Source organism: Pseudomicrostroma glucosiphilum (genome assembly GCF_003144135.1).
Source record: "Pseudomicrostroma glucosiphilum strain MCA 4718 unplaced genomic scaffold BCV69scaffold_3, whole genome shotgun sequence".
NCBI classification, from domain to species: Eukaryota; Fungi; Basidiomycota; class Exobasidiomycetes; order Microstromatales; family Microstromataceae; genus Microstroma; species Microstroma glucosiphilum.
Window position 1 is genome coordinate 1,215,535 of NW_020289915.1, and position 23,370 is coordinate 1,238,904.

Genomic DNA, 23,370 nt, shown 5'->3' on the forward strand with positions numbered 1-23,370 from the left:
GTCATCACATGAAGTCAGGGCATCACAGAGGACGGAAGATGTGAAAAGGGTGGGGGTGGGGCAGCGGACGGGGCTAAGGTCGCTCAGCATCTTGGGTAGTCCTATGAACCTTTAATGCCTACCCACTCTTTTTACTCGTCACTGCTGAACGCACGTCTGGGTTCTTGTCTACACGATCCTTTTGGATGCAGCTTCCCTGCTGATGCAGAAGATGCTCACTAAGGACATTATGAAGGTATGTTCGCTGCGGGCGTGCATCTGAGGGGGCTTGCGTTAGCTCAGCTGAGCTCGCCTCCGCTCACCTCAGAGACTCACACTCCCTCTTCCGCGCACCACTTCGACAGGAGCATCAAGCGCAGTACGACGAGCAGGAGCACCTCAGTTCCCCCACCAACGGAATCCTCGCCAACAAGGACAGTGTCTTGTCTCACTACGATTCAGCTCAGACTCTCAGCATGGCCCAAGATTCATCTTTGACACCTGGTGACAGTACTCTTGCCTCTCCAAGCCCGGATGCGCGCAGCGATGACCTTGAGCGATCACAAGAGCGATTCGATACTCAGAAGCACAAGTACAAGTACAAGCGTAGCGCACCTCCTACAGGTCCATCCTCAACCGCAGAGCTCATCTTACCCTCAACCTTAACCTCGCCAACGTCAGCGTCAGCGTCCACGTCCAGATCTCGGGGAGCACCTGCCTGGTGGCTCCTTCTGCATCGTCACTGGAACCATCTCGTGCCTCTGTGGATCGCATTAAGCCTACTTTGCATACTGGTGCTTCTGGTGGCTGTACCGGTTGAGACTCTACAGCCAGCACCCTCAGACGGACCTTTCGTGAGCAACAGCAAGGGTCTAGAGCACGTAATGCAGGATGGTTGCGCTGGAGCTCACCACTCTGCAGAGACAGACACGGACAGGGTCGTCGAGTCCATTGTACACTTGAAGGGGACGACGACGAGGAGATTCCCATCAGAAGTCCTATGCTGGAGCATTATCTCGGCCACAAACAAGAATACAAGTGCAAGTGCGATCAGGATCACCGTCCCCCCTCACACGACCAGGGAGCAGCATCCTCGCCCTGCGCAGGCCCGACCTCCGGCTTCAGCCCAGCAATCGCACCATCCCTTTCAACTGCCACGCGTACACCTCGTGCTCCTCCTCCTCACACTCACTCTCTTCGTCCTACCTCTACCGGGGTATATACTTGTTGGTGGTTGCTGCTGGGTAGAGCTTCATCTTCAGTCGGGGAAAGGGAAAGGGAAGGAGAGAGAGAAGAAGAGGATGAGGAAGAGAGGTTCTCGGGGAGTTTGCGGGGAGGTAGAATAGAGTAGAAGAGGGACTTGAGAAGAGTGAAGGGCTGGCCTTTAACAAGGATCCTAGGAGGGTGAGAGAGGAGAGAAGTCATGAGAAGAGAGAGGAGCAAAGCGATGAGAGGGAGAGAAGGAGGCACGTGTAGAAATCTAGATACACTACACTCTGTTCATCGCTCTAGACACACACCCACACCCACACCCACCCACATACTCTACAACTCCACTACTCCTTGCTTGACCCTTGACCCTTGACCCTTGACCCTTGACCCAAGCCTCATTCAGTACCACTCCTGGAACAGTCACCTTTTGCCAAAAGTCAAGAAATTCCAGTATCCTTTGAAACTTCCACGTCACGCGAGGGCCAGCCCAGCAATAAAGGAGTGTAGTAGCATTGATCTCTCCCTCCCCCCCTCTCTCTCCCTATCGATGACGATACTAAAACCTCACGGATCAATCGATGTGAGCGAGTAGAGTGTGAGCGGGGCAGAAGAAAAGAAGAGACGGATAGTTAGATATATAGAGGAGAGAGAGAGCGCAAACAACGGAGGAAAGGGAGAGAAGAGGAAAAGGAAAGAAAAAAAAGGCAGATTGTCCATTCACCATCTCAGCACACCTGAGATCATCGTCGCTACCCGCGAGGTGTGAGTCGCTCATGCGGCATGAGGTGGGACGAGCGCATGTGTCTTTGCGCCTGCACCTGCGCCTGCGCCTGCGCCATTGCCAGCAGCTCCACCCGCTCCGGTGAAAGCGCCTTCACCCGTGCCTTCATCAATTCCCAGCGAGTCCAGCAGGCCTGCGACGCTCGAAGTGCCCTCTGCACGAGACACACCGCCCTGCCCCATGCCGTGTGCATAGCCATTCGCAAAGGCGGACCCAGAGCCGACTCCGTTGCCATTGACGAGCCCACCAACAGGAGAAGCCCCGCCGTTGTACTCTGCTCCTCCAGCTCCACCAGGAGCTTGCTGCCTGCTCGCTCTCCTGCTCGCCCTTCGTTCCGCCGCAGAGAGTGGCGTGGGGCCGGACCCATTCGCTACGCCCGAATTGACGGAGCCATCAAGGGAGGCAGCGTCAGGTGCGGCCGAAGTACGATTCTTGAATGGACTGTCCCTGCTGGCGCTCAAGCTCATGCGCTGCCCGGAAGTAGAGGCGCGCAGACCTGGAATGGGAATATCGAGGCCTTGCAGACCTCCAGCGGCGCCTGCTTTGCTGAGTGAGGAGTCCTGCAGGGGTTGGCGGTTGGTACGCACGCTTCGACCTGCTCCACCTGCAGCACCACCGCCGCCGTGCACAGATTTGCTGCCTAGCGCCTGGCGGAAGTCATCTACACCGATGGGGTGCTGTCCACTTCCGTTGGCTGCCATGTCCGCAGATCCGTTGCCGGCGGCCGTCTCAAAGGTGAGCCTGGTGGCCTTGTCAGCATGTCCATTGCCCATGGCATTCTCCAGTGCAGGATCGTGATAAGGTGATGCGCCGACTGCGCTGTCGTCGATGGCCATCGCGACGCTCCAATCTCGGCCGAACCACCTCATTAGAGCTTCTTCGGGCATACCCGTATTCGTCTGCACCTCTGCGCTGCTAGCCAGTGCCTTCATGATCCTGGACGGGTCAAAGACGGGCGAAGCGGCTGCACTACCCTCTCCTGCGCTTGCATCCTCTGCAAAGTCTGGGAACAGGTCCACTTCCTCTGGCAAGGTCAGACTACGCGTCGGCTCAGGGACCGTGGGCAGAATCTCGTCGCTCAGTGCTGCGAGCACCGTCGATGCCTCTTTGCGCACTGAAGGGACAGCCCACTTCTCGCTGATTGCCACCCACACTTTGGCTAGGAAGAGGCGCGTGGTGTGACGTCTTTGAGTCACCAAGGAGGCCGGGCTACCTTCGGCTACTAGATCACGAGCTGCGCCTCGGTCGATGGCAAGCAGAGCAGGAACGAACGCCAAAAGGGCCGCACCAGCCAGGCGATCGGTAGCCAGGGTGAAGAGGAGGACAAGGGCCGCATAGTCGAGCGGCACGCCGGCTTCGCTTTCATCCCGCAGCTCGGTCATTGAGCCGCTCTCGTTGGCTCGCTGCACAAGGACGAGTTGGCCAAGAGGATTCTCCAGAGCGCCTGCTGAGCCCGTTGAGGGGAGGCGCAAGGAGCGACTCAAAGTGCAAATGTAAGCCGCAGCGCTAATGCCGTGCAGCAACGATGCTGCTTCCGACGAAGCGGCTGAAGGCTCTTGAGCTTCCAGTTTGAGGTACGCGATGAAGAGGTGTGCAGCTGCAAGACGAACACCGCAGTCGTACGACGCAAGTAGCCAAGTGACTGGCTGCAGAGCGTCAGGCTGAATCCTAGCACGTGCGCCGGCTAGAGTAATGCCCGAGTTGGGGTCCGATGCTTTGCCCTTTTCTCTCACGGCATAGTCACTGTTTGTCCTGCTGCGCTTCCGGACCTTGCCTACGATAGCATCGTTTGAGTTGGCCACGATGATGATCCGCATCAGGGCAAAGAGGACGATACGAATGCTTTCCATCTTTTGGGCTTCACCGGCTCGCCTCGTTGCAGCCGATTTCCTTGGCAGGTGAGAGACCCTCATCGTGGCTTCAGCTGCAGCTGTGTCGGTCTCTGGCTGATTGAGAGCCACAATGCGAGCAACGAGTTCCTCTGCTGCATCGTTGAGCTGATCAGCATAGTAGACGTGAACAGCAAGACTTTCGATACAGCGTACCAGCTGAGGCAACAAGGGATCTTTGATGTCGAAGTGAACGCGCCTGACAGTGAGGCCAGCGAGATTATTGAGAGCATCTGAAGTGCTAAGCCCGATCAATGTGAGGTCTTTGCTCTTCAGGATGGCTGCAATCATCTCAAGGAGAGTCCCGTGCTTGAATGAAGTTGGACCCTCGCAGTCCTCGACTAGATGCTCGAGGAGCGAATTAAGGATCACAAAGCGGTACTGCAGCGAAGTCCAACGTACCAAGGTGGTACCCAGGAAGCGAGCCCACTCCTCGTTGCTCCACTGCTGTTGTGTCCCTCCTCGTCCTCCCATCCAGCCGAGGACGGCCTTCATGGCCTCTTGCACCTGGAGTGCATCCGCATGCTTGAAGAGGCCGTGCAAGATCCCCATGGAGGCAGATATGACTTCAGCAGTCTCTGGTCCCTTTTCACCAGCCACGTGGCCGGAAAGCGATGGGGCCTTTCGATGACTGGGTCTCTTCTTTGCAAGGCTCGAGAAGGCTGTATAGGTGGGTGATCCGCTGGCTACTTTACCTGCTTCGGCTTTCAAGTCATCGAGTGGAGCTGACTTGGCCTGCATGTTCTCGAGAAGGGCTGGAACAATGACCGATGCTTGCCTGGAGAAGGCCGAAGTATACAGTACGTCGGAGCTGGCTGCTGAGGATAGAGCGCCAAGACCAATGAGCCTAGCCCGGTTGAGATCCTCTGGATCACTGGTATTCCTGTCTGTGGCCATGTAGCCGAAGCTCTCTAGCAGCTCGAGATAAGACGCTCCGAGCTCACCCTCCACTGAATTGCGAGCCGGGTCAAGGGCGCTTGTGTAGGCAAAGAAGGTGCTGGAGGCGCGAGCAGAGAGGGCGAGGTCTCGCTGACCTCCATTGCCTGACTTTGCAGAAGCCTTGACGGCGTGAGCCATGATGGCCTGAGCGGACTTGGAGATGTAGGTAATGTCTCTGGGGCATTCGCTAATGAGCGCCTTGAGGATGGCAATGGTGATCAGGAGGCCGCTGGGAGGGGGAGGGGGAGTAAGGAATCGCAGAGTCAGGGGCTGCTAAGATCATTCTCGACGCTCAGTATGATGCTGTGTCCGACTAACCATTTGGCCTTCTCATTCGCAGCACCCGCTCCTTCTACACCCCTAGCATCAGCAGCTGCTCTCTCCTCCAAGACTTTGCCCACTTTAGAGAGCTAGACACGTGAGCAGAGAGAGAGAGAGATCGGTCAGTATCTACCGATCTTGAGCACCTTTGCCAAGACCAGCCTCAAGTCCTGTCTCTACTCACCTTTGCCGGCTTGCTCTGAGCATAGTACACGAGCTTGCCTAGCTCATTGGAACTGGGGTTTTCTACACCTGCGATTCTCTTGGATGGTGGGTAGCAGTCCTGTACCAGCTTGCGATGGTTCGGTGTGGGAATGCACATCATGTTTATATCGGAGCCAGTTGAGACGAGACTGTCGCTGAATATCCAAGGCAGGGTCAGAAGGATGTAAAGAGGGTGCAGCTAGCAGCACTAGAGTGGCTGGAAGGAGGCAGGGATTGGTATAGCGAGCGTGTGGGGTCTTGGGTATCAGAGAAAGGCCCGGCTCGGTGGTGGGGTGGTAAGATGGTGAGGATGGGAGAGTAAGAAGGAGGCAGACGATGATGAAGGGTGAATGTGCCCTTGTGTGAGTGGATGAATGCCTTGGGAAGGACGTCGCCTCTGTACCCTGGATGAGTGCGGGGGTGGGCGATGTGGGGATCGTGGTGAGTCGCTGCTGCCTTTGCCGAGGCAATGCGGATTTCCCTGGCCAGGCGAGGCAGCAGCGGGCACCAGACGCACGCAGCACCACCACCCAGGCACCTCGTCGGCGTCGCAGCGGAAAGGACCGCGAACGTGAAATCGAGGGAGCAAAGGCAAGCAGCAGCACCAGCAGCACCGACCAAGGCCCATAGATCACCCGCCCGCCCTCCACAAGGACCATACTTCTTCCTGGCAGGCGCAGCTCATGCTACCGCAGGACAGACGCAGAAGAATCTACTGAGGCAGGACAATCTGACTCATGGCTTTACTAGCTATTCGCAAAGTTGACATCAATATATGCTTGCATCAAGACTCTCTAATTCGTTCAGGATCCCGCTTTGTCATCTCATCCTACCTGCAGTGGGTCCCTCGGCTTCCGTTTCTGCTCACAACAGGTCCTTCAATACCTTCACCCCCCTTTCACTAGCCTCAAGGATGCCACCCAAGCGCAACGCCCGTCAAACCCCTCCTCCCTCCGAACTCAACAGCTCGGCATCAAACCCCTGTTCTTCCACCAGCGCTGCCCCTGTCGCACCCTCCCTCTCCTCCCTCTCTCCCAAAGCATGTCTCACCTGCGGAAGGATGATCACCCCTCGAGCCAAATGGGCAAAGAATTGGTCAGAGATCAAGACATGCTCCGATGCCTGCAAGGCATTCAAGGTTGGGAGTAGAGGAAATATCGCGTCCGTGCCACGCGAGGAGATAGAGCGGCGTGCAGAGGAGGAGGGGAAGTCGAAGTCGATGGAGGGATCGGTCAAGGAGACGCTCAGGGCACTGGCTGGCAAGGATGGCGAGGGGCTAGCGCAAATCGATGTAGATGCCTGGATCGAACTCGCCCTCTTGCGATGTGCAGCTCCACCATCGGCATCCTCCACCCTACCCACGACCGACGATGTAGACGCTGCATTGGAGCGGGTGGCTCGCTCTTGCGGAGATACTCCCTTGCAAAGAAAGACGGAAAATGCTGGTTCTGAGGTTGAATCGTCGAATGAAGTCCCTCCTCGCACATTGCTCGCAACACTCCAGTCCGGGCCTGGGCTGCGCGAGCGAGTACGGCGAGCTGCACGGCGGCTCTTCATACTGCCAGTAGAGCATTGGGCATGTAGAGACGTCGTGGAGCATAAGGCCGTTGAAGCTCGGACATCACTCCCTCTCGACGGCATGGAAAGAGGGCTAGATCTAGTACAAGGTGGAAAGGTGCTCAAGGGCCTGGAAGGAGTAAGCTTCGCGAAAGGTCCCATCGGTCTTGAGAGGAGACAGAGGTAGCGACCACCCGAGCCACAACCATGAGATGAGTTTCATCTGTATCATATGCCCAGCATCAGTCACTGTACCTGTACAATACAACTCTTTCGTCGATATCGTGTGTGTGTGTGTATGTCTATGATCTACGAGCAACAGCGTATCCGCTCTCGTCCTTCCGTTCCGATGTGGAAATTCTCGCGCTCCCTCTCTTTCGCGCGGAAAATTCAAAGGCGGGCCAAGCCGAGTCAAGGAATTCAAGGTCCGCCTGAGAACCGCGATGGGCAATGCTTCCTTCCAGGGATTCCTTCCTGCATCGACTCTTATCTCCTACCATTATCATCACCATCACCATCGCCGACATCAGCTCGCGACACACAGACAGTCTCATAGACGTTACTCAAAGCTTTCACAGAGGACATACCCCACACAGTGCTCGCACTCTGGCTGCTTATCACTGATCTCTCGCATGGTCTTTTCACAGCGAACCTCGGACGACTACATTTCGTGAGTCTTCGAACATGTCATAGCCTGACCCAAATGACAGCATCAGACACTGACAATCACGCTTGTCTTCGCGACTCCTCGACGACAGTGACGCCGTCTTCAAGGGAAACTCCCTCTGAGCATATCACCTACACCACCTCTTTATCTTTCTACCTATCACAATCACGATGCTCGCATTGCCTACTTCTGCTCTGCGATCTCTCCGATCAGCAATGCCTGGTTCCACCAGGCTGTCTGTCGGCAGCAGCAACAGCGTTCGAGCTCTGGCTACAGCTGCTTCTCCACTCACCTGGACGCCAGCGCCAGCCTCCAAACCGGCCACGCTGCACCTCAAGTCCGGCCACTCCTGGCAGGGAAAGTCATTCGGCGCCCCCAACCCTCGTACCTTCGGAGAAGTCGTCTTCACCACCTCCATCACCTCGTACACCGAGTCACTCACAGACCCTTCGTACCAGGGCCAGATCCTCACCTTCACCCAGCCCCTCATCGGCAACTATGGTGTGCCGAACAACTTTTCTGGCACCTCGCCCATTGGTAGCCCCAAGGATGTTGACGTTGGAAGCTTCCTGGAGAGCAGGGGCGTCCAAGCTGCCGGTGTGGTCGTGAGCAATCTGGCAGAGAGGTTCAGCCACTTCGAGGCTATCGAGAGTCTGTCCACTTGGTGCGCCCGACACGGCGTGCCCGGCATTAGTGGCGTGGACACTCGAGCCATCACCACTCTTTTGCGAGACCAGGGCTCTACATTGGGCGCTATCAGCATCGGAGATGGTCACGAGGTCACTCCTGGACAAGAGGAGTACCGCGATCCCATGGCTGAGAATCTCATCCCCCTCGTGTCGACCAAGACCCCTTACACCTTGCACCCCGTGGGAGGTGCCTCGGCCGCCAAGGTCCACATCGCTCTGCTCGACTTTGGCGCCAAGTCCAACATCATCCGATGCCTCATTCGTGAAGGAGCCAGCGTCACCGTCCTCCCTTGGAATTACGACTTTACCGCTGTCCAGGACAAGTTTGACGGTCTCTTCCTCTCCAACGGACCCGGATCGCCTTACTCGATTCCAGAGGCAGTAGAGACGACGCGCAAGACGATTGCCGGTTGGGACAAGCCCATCTTCGGCATCTGCATGGGCAACCAGATCATCGGCCTCGCTGCCGGCCTGAAGGCCTACCGTATGAAGTTCGGCAATCGTGGCCACAACCAGCCTGTCGTTGCCCTCTCCTCCACCGGCACATCCGTCAAGGCTGGACGAGTCTACATTACATCTCAGAACCACGGATACGCTCTGGAGTATGACCCGAACGAGTCCTGGGGAGAATGGCAGCCCTGGTTTGTCAATGCCAACGACTCGTCCGTTGAAGGCATTCGGGCCAACCCCGACTCGGGCCGACTGGTGTGGGCCGTGCAGTTCCACCCTGAAAACGCTGGCGGGCCGGACGACTGTCAAGGTATGTTCAAGGACTATATCAATGAGTGTATCAAGAAGAACCAGGAGACACTTGGGGGAAAAGTCTCTCCGGGACTGGACGCGTCGCAAGTGGGAGAAGCACCTAGAGGATCATTGGGCGCAAAAGTCGAGACGGCAGCAGAGCTGGCCGTTTAATAGTAGATGCACTCGCACATTTTCATGTCTCTCTAGCTAGCTCACACAACACGTGTCTTGATTTTGTAAACCAATTTCATACTTGACAACGATCAGCCTAGATGCGACATGAGCGAGCGAGCGAGTCCGTTTTGTTTTGTTCTGCCTTTTGTGTGCGAGTCCCGTATCGTGTTCACCACCACCACCACCACCACCATAACCATCCATCACTCCGCCTGCAACTCCTCTATACACCCCCTCACCCTCCCAACCAATCGCTCAATCAACCTTCTCACCTCTTCCTCCTCCCCCTCTTCCTCCTCCCCCTCTTCCTCTCCCTCCCCTTCCGGGACAAGCAAACCACCCTCACATCTTACTCCAACTCCGATCCAGTCACCACCTTCATCTTCATCCCTATCCCTATCCCCACTCCCTTGTCTACCACCATCATCACCATCACCGCCATCGTTCGCGTCGCCCTGCAGCACTACATCGACTTCAATACGCGGGCGCACACATGCCCTGAGTGCAGGGGAGAGGTCGTCAATCGTACTCTGCTCCTCGTCGTCGTCCCGACTGGAGGCGACGCCCTCCGGCCCAGGCGGTGGTGGTGGTGCGAAATCGATTGGCGTGCCGAGCTTGATGGGCACGAATGTCGGAACAGTCGAGGCATTCGAACCAGATACAGGAGGAGGGGCAGCGCTCTTTGCGAGTGGCGCTTGGGGTGTCGAGCTACCCCAGATGAGATTGAGGTAGGTATCGAAGAGTGGGCCTGGCACCACTCCGTCTCCTTCTTCTTCTTCTTCTTCTTCTTCTTCTTCTTCTTCTTCTTCTTCTCCTCCCTCTGCTGCTTGGTCGAGGTTCGCGGTGGAATGCAGCTCCGGGTTCACCTCGGCAGCCCAGGCATGGATCGTCTTCAGATCGGCACTCTGCTCGAATCCACTACGCCTGGCGACGGCCGCTTCGAGGTCCCGTGCTAGCTCGAGGAAACTGCTACTGCTGCCAACGTCATCGCCACTGGAGTGGACCTCTTTGCCAGCAACGAGGGGCAGGACAGTCAAGCACGGACCGGCAAGACTTTCAATGGCGGGAAAGTCGTCTGTTCGGCCGGAATGATAGAGCCCAAAAGGGGGACGCGTATTGCCGGTTAGAGCGGAGACTTCCTGAGACCAAGAGGCCATGAAGAGGGCTTGTAGCGAGGGGAGGAGGTCATGAGTGCGCTTCGCACGTGCGTGCTCGTACGCTTTTGCGAGCTGGGCTGCTCGTGGAACGTACACCATCACGTCGCGGTGAGGTGCTGTCCCTCGCTGCTTTTCCGAGACCAGGCCAGGTACAACGCCGCGCAATTCTCCTTGCCAGAAATCTTTTGATCTCGAAGTTGCTTGAGGCGAATGAACTGCGTGTTGAGCCGCAAAGTCCGGGAAAGCCGCGTTGGCGACAGGCTCTTCTTGTCTGTAGAGCCTCTGCAGGTCCTCGGCGATCAGCTCGATCGACCAGGCATCGTACAAGGCGTGGGCGACATTGAGAATGATCAGACTCTGTTCGCCTCTTTTCAAGACGTCCAGCTTGACTGGGGGACGTCGCATGTCTTGTGGCATCGCAGCCAGCTTACGAAGTCGCTCACGGCCCGCATCCTCGAGACTTATACTGCGTGAAACATCCTCAAAAGTGACCGCAAGAGCGAGAGGCTGAGGGGTCAGGATAGCTTGGAACACGTCGCCGTCGACTACAGCAAACGTTGTGCGCAAGATGGCATGTCGAGCCACCATCGCTTGCCAGGCATCCTTCAGACTGTCCTCATCCACGCGCTCTTCCAGCATCCACGTCCAAGAGTAAATGCCGAGACGCTTGCCGCTATTGAGCCAACAAACGAGCTGGAATATCTGGCCTGGAAGAGCCGGCAAGACGCGCTCGATCTGCTCGCTCTTTACCTTGAGCTTGGAGCAGATTACCTCGTTGATGTGTGCACTTGCTGCCCACTGAGAAGATGCTGCGCGATCTACGCCCTCCGACGATGACGTTCGAGCCTCTATGCGCTTGGCCAGCCCGCGGATGCTGCCGCCTTTGACGATATCGCTGACAGCAATGGAAATGCCATCCTTTCTGATCAAGCTCGCCAGATAGATTGCAGTAATCGAATCCACTCCTAAAGAGACGAAGGAGATTTCGACTTGCAGCTGATCTTCAGAGGCATTTGTGACCGTCAGAACGTGCCGTCGAAGCTTGAGCTCGAGATCAGACCAGAGTTCAGCCTCGGCGTGAGTGTCGGTCTCTTGGCTTGTCTGAATTTTACTGGACGCCTGCTTTGCTTCGGTGTCTGGCACAGGAGGCAACTCCCCTGAGGTTCCAACAGCGGGGGCGTCAGGATGCATCAGTAAAGTCCTGAAGATGTCGGCAACTTGGCTCAAGAAGGCTTGAAGCTCAGCTTCGGAGAATACGCTACAGTCTGCAGTGGCATAGAGGCTGAGACAATCGCTCATCTGTCGCCACTCGAGGTTGACTGCATACTGAATAGAGGGCTCAGCAGGGGGTCCTGCAGGTGATAAAGACACTAATGTATCCCGCTCGCCTTCCAGGATCTGGTAGTCCATCAAGACATCGAATGGCGGTGCTACTAGGCTGAGCTCGACCTGGACTTCGCGCAGCGAGACCTGCAGGTGCGCTTGACCCGCATCACTTTCTTGCTGGATCTTCATCAGGACCTTGGCAGCGGTTTCGGACGATGGCCAACGGACCCTGGTCGGCACCGTGTTGAAAGCTGGGCCGATGACTTCGTCTGCGCCTTCTATGCCATCGCGTAAGGCAATGATCTGGCCAAAGACAATGTCTTGTGACCCAGACAAGTGACACAACGCCTTGGCATACGAGGCGATAGCTACTGTCCTGAGTGATACGTCTAGCCCACGAGCAAGAGTACGAGCTTCCGACAGAGGGAGCTTTACGGTCTCTGTTGCCTCGCATGCCCTCACTTCGGGTGAAGGGGGTGGCCGCGGCAAAGGAGTCGGACTGTAGCCTTTCAAATGCTGGACCCAATACTCAGTGTTGCAACGACTTGGCAGAAGATGAGGAGCGACTTGAGCGAAAGGAAGCCTGGAGGGCAGAATCTGCCCTCTGATGGCCAGGTCCAGATCGCTCAAGAGCTTCGGTAGCGCATTGCCGTCGTAAACAGCATGATGCAGGGAGAGCACGACATAGCGTGCATCAGAGTCTTCGACGACTGTCAGTCTTACTACTGTCCTGGCAAAATCTTCCTCGGCGATTGTCAGAGGAGAGGCAGCAAGGGCGTCCCACGCCGGGCCAAATGGACCAATTCGAACCTGCAAGAGCCGTGATGTTGGCATTTGCTTGTGTACAGCCTGGACCCAGCGTGCCCCCTCTCGAGTACGATGGAAGGTCGTACGAAGGATATCAGTCCTTTCGACCAAAAGCTGCCAGGCATCCGATACGGCCCGTACTCCTGCATCTCGCACACGGTATGCGTGGTGGTGGAAGTAGAGACGACCATCCGTGGCTAGCGTCTGAGCGATCGTGCCTTCTTGCAAAGGTGTGCAGGGTAGAATTGCTTCAATGGCATCATCTGCCGACAGCAGCAAGGCGTCTGCATCGACATGTTGAGCGGTTTCCATGGCTCTACCGTTGGGAGACGGGCTACTCTGCGTCTGCTCTTGGCGAGTAGCATTTGCAGCCAGTAGAGCAATGCTGGGCCAGCGAAGGAGGTCTTTGGCAGAAACGTGCGCAAAGGCACGTACTTCCCTGATCGAGCGGCTGAGCCGGATAGCACTCAGACTGTCGATACCGAGACGATAAAATGAAGTCGTGCGAGAAACATCCTTCGGCTCCAGGTCACAAAAGCCTGCCACAATGTGCAGCAGACTGTCTTCTTCCTCAGTCCAAGCTTGCTCGGCTTCGTGCCCTTCTGCATGGCTCTGCTGGCCTTGCAGAACCGCCAGATCCAGCTCCATGAACGCCCTCTCTAGTGCGGCGTGATCGATCTTGTTGTTCGATGTCAGCGGAAGAGAGCCGTCCGTCGCCAACAGGTGGCTGGGCACCATGTATAAAGGCAGCCTTCGCGAAACCTCTTGTAAGCAGTTTCTTAGCACGCTCTGTGCTCGATCGTCGCTTCTCACGGACACAGCCACCGAAGGCTTGCTCTCACTGAGAGCGACCCAGGTCACCAGCTGCTTCGCAGGAAGGTTCGGATGCTGCAAATAGAGAGTGTCCGCGTTCTGCAAGTGCCCTTCAGAGGCAGCGAGAATCGCGTGACTAACTTCCGAAAGCTCGAGTCTCTGGCCTCGAAGCTTCACTTGTCCACGAGAGATGCGACCGAGCACCTCGATTTGACCGTCCGCAAGCATCCTACCTCGGTCACCGGTACGGTAGACTCGAGTTCCGTCAGCAAGGGCAACGAAAGCGGCTGCTGTAAGGTCAGGTCTAGCCAAGTAGCCGTCCGAAAGCTGAGGACCAGCCACAGCGAGCTCACCCACACAGCCTCGATATGCGACGTCAATTGAGTCTTGGCAGAGGACGTAGATGGTACTTCCAGGCCAGGCTGTGCCGACGATCGATCTCTTTGAGTCTTTTGAAACAAAGCCGAGTGCGTTACCAATGGTGGTCTCAGTAGGGCCCCAGGCATTGATCAAGGCGTGAGACCCCCACTCTCGCAACACTCTCTCGTCGATGGCATCTCCTCCGCTCATGAGCCATTCGAGCTTGGGGATGTTCTCCGGGTGGACAGTAGGGGCAAGTGACGACGGAAGATCTGCCATCGTGACTCGCAATCTGCGGAAGGTCTCTTCGAGATCGTCGAGCAGGATGTCTTTTGGAGCGGATACGACAGCGCAGCCAAAAGCCCATGGAAGGCAAATCTCGATCAGGGATACGTCAAAAGACGCTGAAGCTAGTTGCAGCATGCGGGAGCCATCTTGATGAGGCAGAATAGACTCCCAGGAGACGACGGCTGCGGCAAGGGCTCGGTGGCTGATCGGCACACCCTTTGGCTTGCCCGTAGAGCCCGAGGTGAATAAAATGTACGCCGACTTTGCCAAGTCCAAAGAAGGCACAGGTGAGGCCGGGCATGCAGCGTCCAAAGACATTGTTTGTGGATTGATCAGAATGACATTAGCCCTTAGAGTCTGCGCTTGCTGATGGCATGCATCGTCTGTGACGATGTTCGAGACTCCTGCCACCTCGAGCATGTACTTGAGGCGCTCGAGAGGAAGGCCGGGGTCGAGAGGGAGATACGTTCGATCTGCTTTCCAGACGGCTAGCAAGGTGGCGTAGAAAGCAAGAGAGCGCTGCATGTATACAGCAACAATGCTGTCACAATGGTGCTTGCCAATGCTCGATGCGATCTGATCGCTCAGACGATCGAGCTGGTGATACGTCAGTGTATCCCACGGGGCATCGAAGCCGCTACCAGCGTAGTCAATGGCGACTGCGCATGGACGACGCTCGACTTGTTGACTGAAGCGATACAAGAAGTGATCTTTCTCCAAAGGTGCATAAGGGGCAGGGTTCGAGATTGATAGTAGGTCGGAAGTCTCTAGGTGAACTTGCTGGGATGTGACTGAGACCAATCGTCTAATTTCGTCGTCTAATTGAAGTAGGAGAAGGCTTGCTTGATCATTGGGTATAAATTGAGGGTCGTAAGCCAGGCGTAACTGTATGAAGTCGTCAATTTGAGGCTGAACTTCGACCGCAAATGGGTATTCCGTTTGCATAGATGTCGTGGTATCAAGGAAGATTGAGGTAGCTAGTGACTTGGAAGGCGGCGCGAGGAAAGAGAAAAGGACGTTGAACAACGGTGCGTCTATTTGCAGCCACTGACCGATCTTGCGGAGGGATGTATGCTGATACTTGTACGTGTCCAATAGGCGTTTATGGATTGATTGAACCCGTCTGGTGGGGTCGCCCTTCCCCTCCTGTGTATTTGCACGGAAGGGCACGGTCGTTATGAGAGGGCCTTGGATATGTTCTGCATCTTCGAAGTCGATACTACGTCCACTGAGAACGAGGCCGAAAACAGAGTCGGTCTCTCCTGTGAACTGATCTAGAAGCGTGGCCCATGCCGAAATGAGCAAGGCTTGTTGTGTGACGCCCAGCTTCCGTGCCAGTTCGCCCAGCTGGGCGTATAAAGTGGAGCTTGAAAGCTGAGCTTCGCTTCTCTCCTTTGAAGGGTTGGCTTGGAGAGGGTTCAAAGAGGGAAATGGAGCAAGAATAGAGTCTTCAAGCTGTGAATGCCAGAAGCGCTTCGAGGCTTCTTCGTCTCGAGAATTGACGAATTCGGAGAGCTCGCGAAACGGTCTGGTGTCTGGTACGACCTTGCCGGCGTACCGCAATTCGACCTCCCCAATGAAGAGATCGAGGGACACGCCGTCATAGAGCGAGTGATGTGCCAGAATTGCCAATTGCTTCAAGCCTGTCGTACCTCTACAAATTCGCAGTCGCACTGGAGCTATCGCGCTGATATTGTCGATCAATGGGCGCCCCTCGAGCATTTGAGATTCGGAGACCCAGAGGCCAGATTGTGTCTTCGAGCTGACCAGCTGGCAAAGCCTGCCATCAATCTCTGCGAAGGCTGTCCTCCAAATCGGGTGTGCAGCAATGGTTTCATCGACGGCGCGGACCAATCTGGTCTCGTCTACTGAGTCCGCCAAAGTGACCTCGATAGTGGAGACATAGGGCAGCCCCTCGTCACTGGTATTCGAGTGGGACAGAGTTTCCGCCAAGAGAGACTCTTGCAAGGCGGTGCAGTGAAAGACGCCCTCATGCTCCACAGGAAGGAGACCCAGCTCTCGAGCACGCTCAGTGAGCCCTTCCGACTGCGACCTGACCCCACTCTGCTCAGGCTTACTATCTTCGTGAGCCTCCTCCGCAGCGTCCTCAATGCTGACACTGCTGAGGAGCTTGGAGACAGTGATATTGAGCCCTCGCTGCCTCAATCTCCCAGAGAGGCGGACAGCCAAGAGACTATCCAGGCCAAGGGCAAAGAGGTCACTCGATGGCGTTGGCGCCGCTTGACATCTGGCCGAGGTTGGCATCAATTTTAACAGCTCCTCGACCACTAGCGCCTCTCTCTTGGATAGCGGACGACTATCTGCAGTGTCACGTCCACCGGCGTGGATGTCGACAGATGAGCCCAGACGCTCGTACATCGATCGTAAAGCTTGTTGATCAATCTTGCCCGAGATGACCGCCAGAGGAAGTACTACGAGCGGCACAATCGCTGCTGGGCGCATGTGCGACGGCAGAGAGCGCGCCTTCTGCCACATTGTTTGGGTCACCTCAGTAATAGAGCGATCCAACGCAAGCTCACCATCGGGAAGGACAGATGCCCGAGCTGTCCTTGCTACAAATGTGACCAGCTGATCTTTGCTCTGAAGGTGGATTGTTGTAATATGAAGACCTTGCTCAGGGACAGAGGTCTGCAGCACGGCGTCGACCTCGCTGAGCTCTAGACGAGCTCCGCGGATCTTGACCTGTGAGGCGTCGATGCGTCCTAGATAGAGGGCTTCATCGTCGACGGTCATTCTCGCAAGATCGCCAGTGCGGTACATTTGCTGAACATGATACAGACTGAATGCAGGAGATTTTTCTTGACCGAGATATCCATCGCCCACCTGCGGACCAAGGATACACAGCTCGCCTGCTTGTCCTCGTAAAGCAGGTTGCAATCGGCCACCGGGGACTTCGACCATGATGGCGTATTGACTGCCAGGAAAAGCTCGTCCGATGTTCCTTGTCGACGACTCAGGTCGGACTCTTGCGATCGAGTTGCCAATGGTAGCTTCCGTCGGACCATAGGCATTCAATGTAGGCACTTTTGACCCACCCCACAGTTCCACGATGTCAGTGGGAATCTTTTCTCCACCTATGATCAGAGCGCGAAGGTCAGGCAGATCCTCGGGTCGGATTCGTGATCCTTCGCTAAAGAAGAGCGAAGGCACCACAGCAGCGTGGGTGACTCGCATCGTGGACATCGCCTTCTGCAAGTCCTCGAGTATGAGAGACCGTGGGCCCGTCACGATCGTTGATGCCGTACGCAGAGGCAGAAACACCTCAAGGAGGGCGACATCGAAAGCTTCAGCCGACCTCGCCAAGAAGCGAGCTCCGGACTCGAAGGAGCCAGGCGCTTCCGCCTCAAACGTCAACTTGAAGGCCTCTATGGTCACAGAGAGGTTGCTGCGAGTAATCTTACACCCTTTTGGCTTGCCCGTGCTGCCGGACGTATAAAGCACATACGAGAGATCCGATGGAGAGACGTCCGTGTACCATTCATGACCTTGGTAGCGGGCCAAGTCAACACTGTGCACATTGAACACCCTCGCCGAGCACCTCTTGAAATGGGACAAAGACTTGTCGTCTGCGAGAACCACAATAGCTCCACTTTCGTTGACGAGTAGCTCCTGCCGCTCTGCAGGCAGATTTTCATCGACAGGAAGGTAAGTAAGACCAGCTTGCTGGATGCCCAGAAGGGACACGTACGTCATGACACATCGCGATAGACAGACTGCAACGACACTTTTCGGACGTGCGCACTCCGTCAGAAAGGCCGCCATTCTGTTCACTCTCTCGCGTAGTTCTTGGTAAGAGAGGACTTCAGGCACCGCTGAGGGCTCTAAAGAGGACCAGTATTCGAGAGCTGGGCGGTCTGGATACTGGGCGGCTGTCTTACTCAGCCACAATTCAGCAGGAACGTCAACTGCTTTGTCGATCCACCTTGAAGGTCGCGAGCTTGAGATTGAGAGCAGATGTTCAGAACAGCGGCCGGACGACCAGTCTTGAGGTGCCGCATCCGGATGAGAGCAGAAGGACGCCAACGAGGCATTATACTGAGCAAGCATGACTTGCGCTTGCTCTGCGGTCATCAAGTCGCCCCGATAAACAATGCCAAGAAAGATCTTGCCAGTCTTATCCGTCGAGAGCTCTACTGCAAGAGGATGCTCAACGGACAATTCAAGATCCTTACTGATGGAGAAGACGGACTGTCGTGCTTGTTGGCCACTATCAGGCTCGAAGACGAAGACTGACTGGAAGAGTGTCTCGTCGGGGCGCATTTCTAGCACTTTGCGCACGAAGCTCAGAGAAACGTGCTGATGATGCAGTATCGCCTTGTGAAATTCATCGACTTGGTCGACCATTTCTCGACGCGTGAGGCCGGGTGGTACTTTGATTGGCACTGGCACTGTTGCATGAAGCGGACCAAAGACATCTTCCATGTTGGGTCCGATAGCCCGCCCGGATATGGAGTCGCCAAGGAGGATGCAGTCGGTGTCGAGATACGCCGCTAGGATGGCTGCCCATGCGCACTGAGCAATCGGTCGAGCTGAAGTGCCCATCTCTTGCGCTGTACGTGAGAGCTCGGACCAGGTGATTGAAGAAATGGTCGACACATGCCCGAAGTGAGCTTTGACAGCTGCGGCTCCTCCAACCTCTCTCCCACTGAGCTCTGGGAATTTCAAGGCGCTGGGAGGCTTCGGTACCCCCTCTAGCGCCTGCTCCCAGGTGTCTCTCCTTTGCTCCTCCTCTTCGGATGTCAAAGACAAGATCGACGGAAGAGCTGTTGTCAAAGGAAGAGATCGAGTCTTATGGCCTGACAATTGTGCAGTGATCAATTCCTCGAATAGTTCCAACGACCTGGCGTCATAGATGCTATGATGCGCACGCAAGAGAAGGTAGCGCGTAGTACCGTTTCCTGCGCACCCGATTACGAAGCTCAGAGGACACTTGTCGCTGACAGGATTACTGCCGGTCAGACCCTTGGCCGCCGCTAGAAGCTGCTGATCATGGCTTGCATCATCTCCTGGTAAGTTGAGGACTCTCACGTTAGCTGTGAGATCTTTCCGCACAACCTGTAAAAAGGCGTAGTTGCTGGAAAGCTCTGCATCCGACTCGGTACCGGGGTTGCTAGAGAAGGTGGTTCGGCAGCCCGGTGTATTTGTGACAAAGTCCTCTATGGCTTGCTGCAGGGCGGTACTATCAACTCCCGAAGCGACAGAATACCTCCTGTTAAGCCAATAGCTACCTTGGTCCAGATCACGTAGCGTCTCCGCCAGCATACCCTCTTGCAGTGGGGTGAGAGGAGCTATAGATTCGATGTTGGATGCCTCGACCTCAAGTTCCCGCTGGATGCCGCTGCGGAATCGACGATCGAATGCAGCGAGGAAGGTCATACCGAGCTGATCCCGACTGGCGCCGGAAGGCTCGCCACCATGCGAAATTTTGCGAGCTAATCTGGCCACATTCGCATGCTCAACGATGTCGATGACAGACGTCGCAAAACCCGCGTTCGTCAGCTTCCGAGCGAGGACCATGGCCTTGATAGAGTCAAGACCCAGACTGGGAAAGGGGGTGATCCTGCCCATGCGATCAGCGTCGATATTGCAAAGCTCCGATACGAAGCTGCTGATGATGCCCTCTGCTTCACTTGACGGAGCGATGCCCTTATCGGCGTTGTTGACTGTGGATCCTCCATCTTCCCCCGCAATGGCCGCTTCCCACTTTGCAATGTCAAGGTCATTCAGCGCATTCTTGAGCGCAGCTCGGTCTATCTTTGCGCTCGAAGTCCGGGGAAAATGGCTAACAATCAGAAACAATGAGGGGACCATGTATGATGGCAAGGCTTTTTGAGCAGCCAGACGCAGATCATGCGCCACTCTGGCAGCAACCAAATCAGCTCGAAGAAAAGAGCTCTTGTGCTCGTCAGCGTCTGGCAGAACTGAAAAGTTGACAATGCGGAGCTGTCCAGACGGATCATTGTCGAAGCTCAGTGCCTGAGTCTCCGAATCTCTGACATCAGGATGCGCATTCTTTATCACAGCGCTAATCTCCAACGTCTCGATGCGAATGCCGTTGATCTTGATCTGATCGTCCTCTCTTCCAAGGTATTCGAACGACTGATCCGCCAATTGGCGAACGAGGTCGCCGGTGAGGTACACTCGGCCAAGGCTCGGGTGCTCCTTGAACTTCTCGACCGTCTTGTCGGCATCTCCAAGATAGCCGCGGGCGCACTGGAAGCCTCCTAACGCCAATTGGCCAATTGCTCCCTTTGGCACGATCGAGCCTGCTTCATCGAGCGCATGGCAGGAAACAGTCGGTAATGCCACGCCAATGTTGGGAGCTCTGACAGAGTCACCAACCGGCACTCGTCTGTGCATAGCAATGAGCGTAGCTTCTGCAGGCCCGTACAGATTGAGCAGACAGCAGTCAACACTCCACATGTCGGCCACCACTTGCGTCAGCTTCTCACCGCCATTGATCACGACTTTGAGGCTTGGAATGCTTTCTCGTGGTGTCATGGCCATGACCGCTGGTGTGAGCAGTGAATGAGATGCTTCGCAGGCGTTGGCGACGCCTACATGGTCGGCCAGTAAGAGGTCATGAGACGCCGAGCAGAGCGTGCCACCCAAACCCCAGGTGTAAAAGCAGTCAAGGATGGAAAGATCAAAGACGTATGCAGAGAATTGAAGGTAGCGGATGTCGGGTCCGTCGTGCGGAATGACCTTCTGCAAAGACCGCAATGCCTGCACGGCGGCTCTGTGTTCGATACCAACTGCTTTGGGCAAACCAGTCGTACCAGACGTCCAGATCTTGTAGGCAAGCGAAGACGCCGGGATCGCCTTGGCTTGATAAGTATCAGCAGTCGGGTCAGTCGGAAGCTCCTTCTTTGCACTCCATTCGAGATGGTCTAGCCTGACCAACCGCATATGATGGGGCTTGATGGCTTCCAAGGCTTCGCAGACGGCATCTCCCGCTGCGAGTAAGATCTTGGCCTCGCTCTTTACCAGCAGTGCCTCTTGACGTTGCCTTGGCCAATTCGGGTCAATGGGACAAAAGGCTGCTCCAGCTTTGAGTGTTCCCAACTGGGCGACATACAGCTCTGGACTCTTGGCCAAGCACAGAGCTACGATAGCGTCTTCTTTCAGCTCTGACTCTGGAGACACTATCTCGTCTCGGACGAGGCGAGCCCTCCGGTCGAGCTCAGCAAACGACCATCGAATGTTACGAGAAGATGAAGGGCTGAGGTCGTACCGAAAGTCGAGGGCAATAGAGGTGGGGTTTACAAGCACTTGTCGTTCAAATTGGTGGTGAAAGAGCTCCTTGCTCAGGGGAAAGTCGTCTGGCAATGAGGCCTGCTGAGGCTCCGGGTTGTCGCCTGCACAGAGCTCGTAGGGCAAGCGCGCAGAGTCGCAACCCGGAAAGCTAGCAGATTCACCAGAAGTAGGCTGTCCGAAGCGCAGATCATCGACGAAAGAGCGGAAGTATGTCTCTACCTGCCGAAGGTGCAGCAAAGCCGACTGCCGAGAGTGAACCCTAGCTGCCGCCCGGATACCTAAGCTGTGTCGTGAAGCCAGAAGCGTAGCCGCGGCATCACCAGTATGTTCGACTGTTGCACTCTCGCAGTGGTTCGATTTGATCCCCCAGACCACACTAGTATCCGGAGTTTTCTTTCCTTCGAGCTGCACAGCCTCCTGCAATTGGGCGCTGACCCGGCCACAGAGCTCTTCGGAGCTCCATCTCTTCACCTCTGGACCGCATATACGGATAACAGCTGCAAGTCCCCGCCGAGTCGAGGTCTGGAGTGCAATGTCCGTATCTTCCTGATGTATATAGTGAGTCTGCAATCATGATGGCATGCAGGGCGCTCTCCTGTCAGCGTCACGTCCTTCCCAACCTTGCGGCACGTGCTCCCTGTCTCGCAGCGCTCACCAGAATCACGGCCCAGGCAGCAGCCAGCAGCGTTCCAGTCTGCCATTCTCTAGCTTCTTCAACGCTGCTAGCCATCTGTATGAGGTCGGAGAGGTCTCCACTGCTCGCCTCCACCCAGCCTGTACGGCCGGGAGCATCTGTACGTAGGCCCGAGACATCGGGAAAGGGTGTATGCTGGTACGGCACCTGATCGGCAGATGCGGGAAGGGAAGACGAGGAAGGCGAAGAGAGCAAAGATGAAGGACAGTCCTGTGATGATGAAGGATGTGATGAAGGAGGAGAGGAGCCCGTCATGATCGCAGCGCAATCACAGAGCTAGAGCCACGTCCAATGAAGCCAAGAATGCGGGTACGGGAAGTGATTAGTAAAGTGCCATACCCTCTTTCCGAAGGAGAGGCGGGGTCGCATGGGCCAAAAATAAAGAACGCCAGCCTCCACCCGAGCCACGGCGCCTGCACGCACCCTACCGGTTGAGGGCGTCCAGTGCAAAAGTTTACCCGCCGAGGGGACGGCAAAGGAATACAGCTGGCAGAATGCTTGACGCCGAGGCGACGTGTCTCCGGCATGGCAGTGCAAAAAGTCAAGTCGGTGATGGGCAGAATGGAGCGACATTGACGGTAGCACTCGCTTTGCCTACTTCACAGAGCTCCATGGACCTTTGCATCTGGACGAGGAGTGTACGTCTCCAATGTGGCTGCCTACAGCCGCCTGAGAACTCAACGAGAGACAGACGTGATCCATGAGGAGTCTTCGGATACGTTGTGCTCAGCTTCAACCCCTTAGGTGTCGACGGCTCAGTAGCTCTGGCTCTTGCCGAATGGGACCGAAAAGTGCGTCGGTCGAGACCGGAGGAGGTTCTCAAGCTCGCCTATGCACGGTACTATTTGGGAGACTTCCATGTACCTGATCTGAGTCTTGCTTGCCCGGCGGCAGCTTTGGGGGACCTAGAGCCCACGAGCGCTTTCACAGCCCCGCAGGTGCACCCAAAAACCAGTCGCTCTTTCATGACTGAGATCACATGGCGTGCTGTGCTGCTTGTGGAACCAGCTTATGAGACAATCGTACCCAGATCAGGGGGACCTGAGCGACAGATCAATTTTGCCTTTCATGACTCCGAGCAGCTGACGAGAAAAGGGAATAGGACCTACAGCGACAGCAAGGAGGCGAGTCAACCTACGGCGTCTCCCCCGGCTCGAGCTCACAACCACAGACGCTGAGCACCCTTCCGGATACCAGCTCGGGATAAGGGACAGGTGCAATGCGCGTCCCATTCGTCCGGACTCCCCTTATTGCCCTCGCGTAAGCAATTTCATACCGCTGACCTTCCCAGTCTTTCCATGGTACAGACATCTACGCCTGTAGCCCTTTCCTCGCTTAGACCTAGGTCAGGTCATGACCGAGAGGGGAGCTTGGCATAGAAGGACGTGCAGATCCGAGGTTCAAGTGAGGCCGCGGACGTGATTCCCCCTTCTAGGGCGGGGGAGGAGTGTGAAAATCTCGTCATCGGACGTGATGGATTTAGTTCGCCGT

At 55.9% G+C, this 23,370-nt stretch overlaps 5 protein-coding genes across 5 annotated transcripts; 3 read left to right on the forward strand and 2 right to left on the reverse strand.

Moving 5' to 3' along the window:
- Positions 1 to 211: 211 nt before the first annotated feature.
- Positions 212 to 799, forward strand: BCV69DRAFT_297830 (hypothetical protein; the record flags this gene model as incomplete). Its single annotated transcript, XM_025494161.1, has 3 exons — positions 212 to 235; positions 345 to 577; positions 661 to 799. The coding sequence occupies 3 exons, from the start codon at positions 212 to 214 to the stop codon at positions 797 to 799; spliced, it is 396 nt and encodes a 131-aa protein (XP_025349705.1).
- Positions 800 to 1,689: 890 nt separating this feature from the next.
- Positions 1,690 to 5,758, reverse strand: BCV69DRAFT_311344 (hypothetical protein). Its single transcript, XM_025494853.1, has 3 exons — positions 5,306 to 5,758; positions 5,119 to 5,210; positions 1,690 to 5,029 (listed from the first exon to the last, which is right to left on the reverse strand). The coding sequence occupies exons 1-3, from the start codon at positions 5,444 to 5,446 to the stop codon at positions 1,963 to 1,965; spliced, it is 3,300 nt and encodes a 1,099-aa protein (XP_025349706.1). The 5' UTR covers positions 5,447 to 5,758; the 3' UTR covers positions 1,690 to 1,962.
- A 211-nt stretch (positions 5,759 to 5,969) lies between these two features.
- On the forward strand, positions 5,970 to 7,161 carry BCV69DRAFT_281526 (hypothetical protein). Its single transcript, XM_025492018.1, has one exon. The coding sequence runs from the start codon at positions 6,239 to 6,241 to the stop codon at positions 7,067 to 7,069; it is 831 nt and encodes a 276-aa protein (XP_025349707.1). The 5' UTR covers positions 5,970 to 6,238; the 3' UTR covers positions 7,070 to 7,161.
- A 237-nt stretch (positions 7,162 to 7,398) lies between these two features.
- Positions 7,399 to 9,261, forward strand: BCV69DRAFT_267986 (small subunit of carbamoyl phosphate synthase). The gene is made up of 2 exons (XM_025490850.1): positions 7,399 to 7,552; positions 7,641 to 9,261. The coding sequence occupies exon 2, from the start codon at positions 7,720 to 7,722 to the stop codon at positions 9,151 to 9,153; it is 1,434 nt and encodes a 477-aa protein (XP_025349708.1). The 5' UTR covers positions 7,399 to 7,552; positions 7,641 to 7,719; the 3' UTR covers positions 9,154 to 9,261.
- A 98-nt stretch (positions 9,262 to 9,359) lies between these two features.
- Positions 9,360 to 22,153, reverse strand: BCV69DRAFT_311347 (acetyl-CoA synthetase-like protein; the record flags this gene model as incomplete). Its single annotated transcript, XM_025494854.1, has 3 exons — positions 21,841 to 22,153; positions 16,448 to 21,749; positions 9,360 to 16,360 (listed from the first exon to the last, which is right to left on the reverse strand). The coding sequence occupies exons 1-3, from the start codon at positions 22,132 to 22,134 to the stop codon at positions 9,360 to 9,362; spliced, it is 12,597 nt and encodes a 4,198-aa protein (XP_025349709.1). The 5' UTR covers positions 22,135 to 22,153.
- Between the last annotated feature and the right edge of the window lie 1,217 nt (positions 22,154 to 23,370).

Excerpts from the sequence above, each read along its gene's own strand:
- BCV69DRAFT_267986 (XM_025490850.1), top strand. The coding sequence starts at position 7,720 with ATGCTCGCATTGCCTACTTCTGCTCTGCGATCTCTCCGATCAGCAATG.
- BCV69DRAFT_281526 (XM_025492018.1), top strand. The coding sequence starts at position 6,239 with ATGCCACCCAAGCGCAACGCCCGTCAAACCCCTCCTCCCTCCGAACTC.
- BCV69DRAFT_311344 (XM_025494853.1), bottom strand. The coding sequence starts at position 5,446 with ATGATGTGCATTCCCACACCGAACCATCGCAAGCTGGTACAGGACTGC. Across the intron at positions 5,211-5,305 it reads CTCAGAGCAAGCCGGCAAAG|CTCTCTAAAGTGGGCAAAGT; the intron begins GTGAGTAGAGAC and ends TCACGTGTCTAG. Across the intron at positions 5,030-5,118 it reads GCGAATGAGAAGGCCAAATG|CGGCCTCCTGATCACCATTG; the intron begins GTTAGTCGGACA and ends TCCCCCTCCCAG.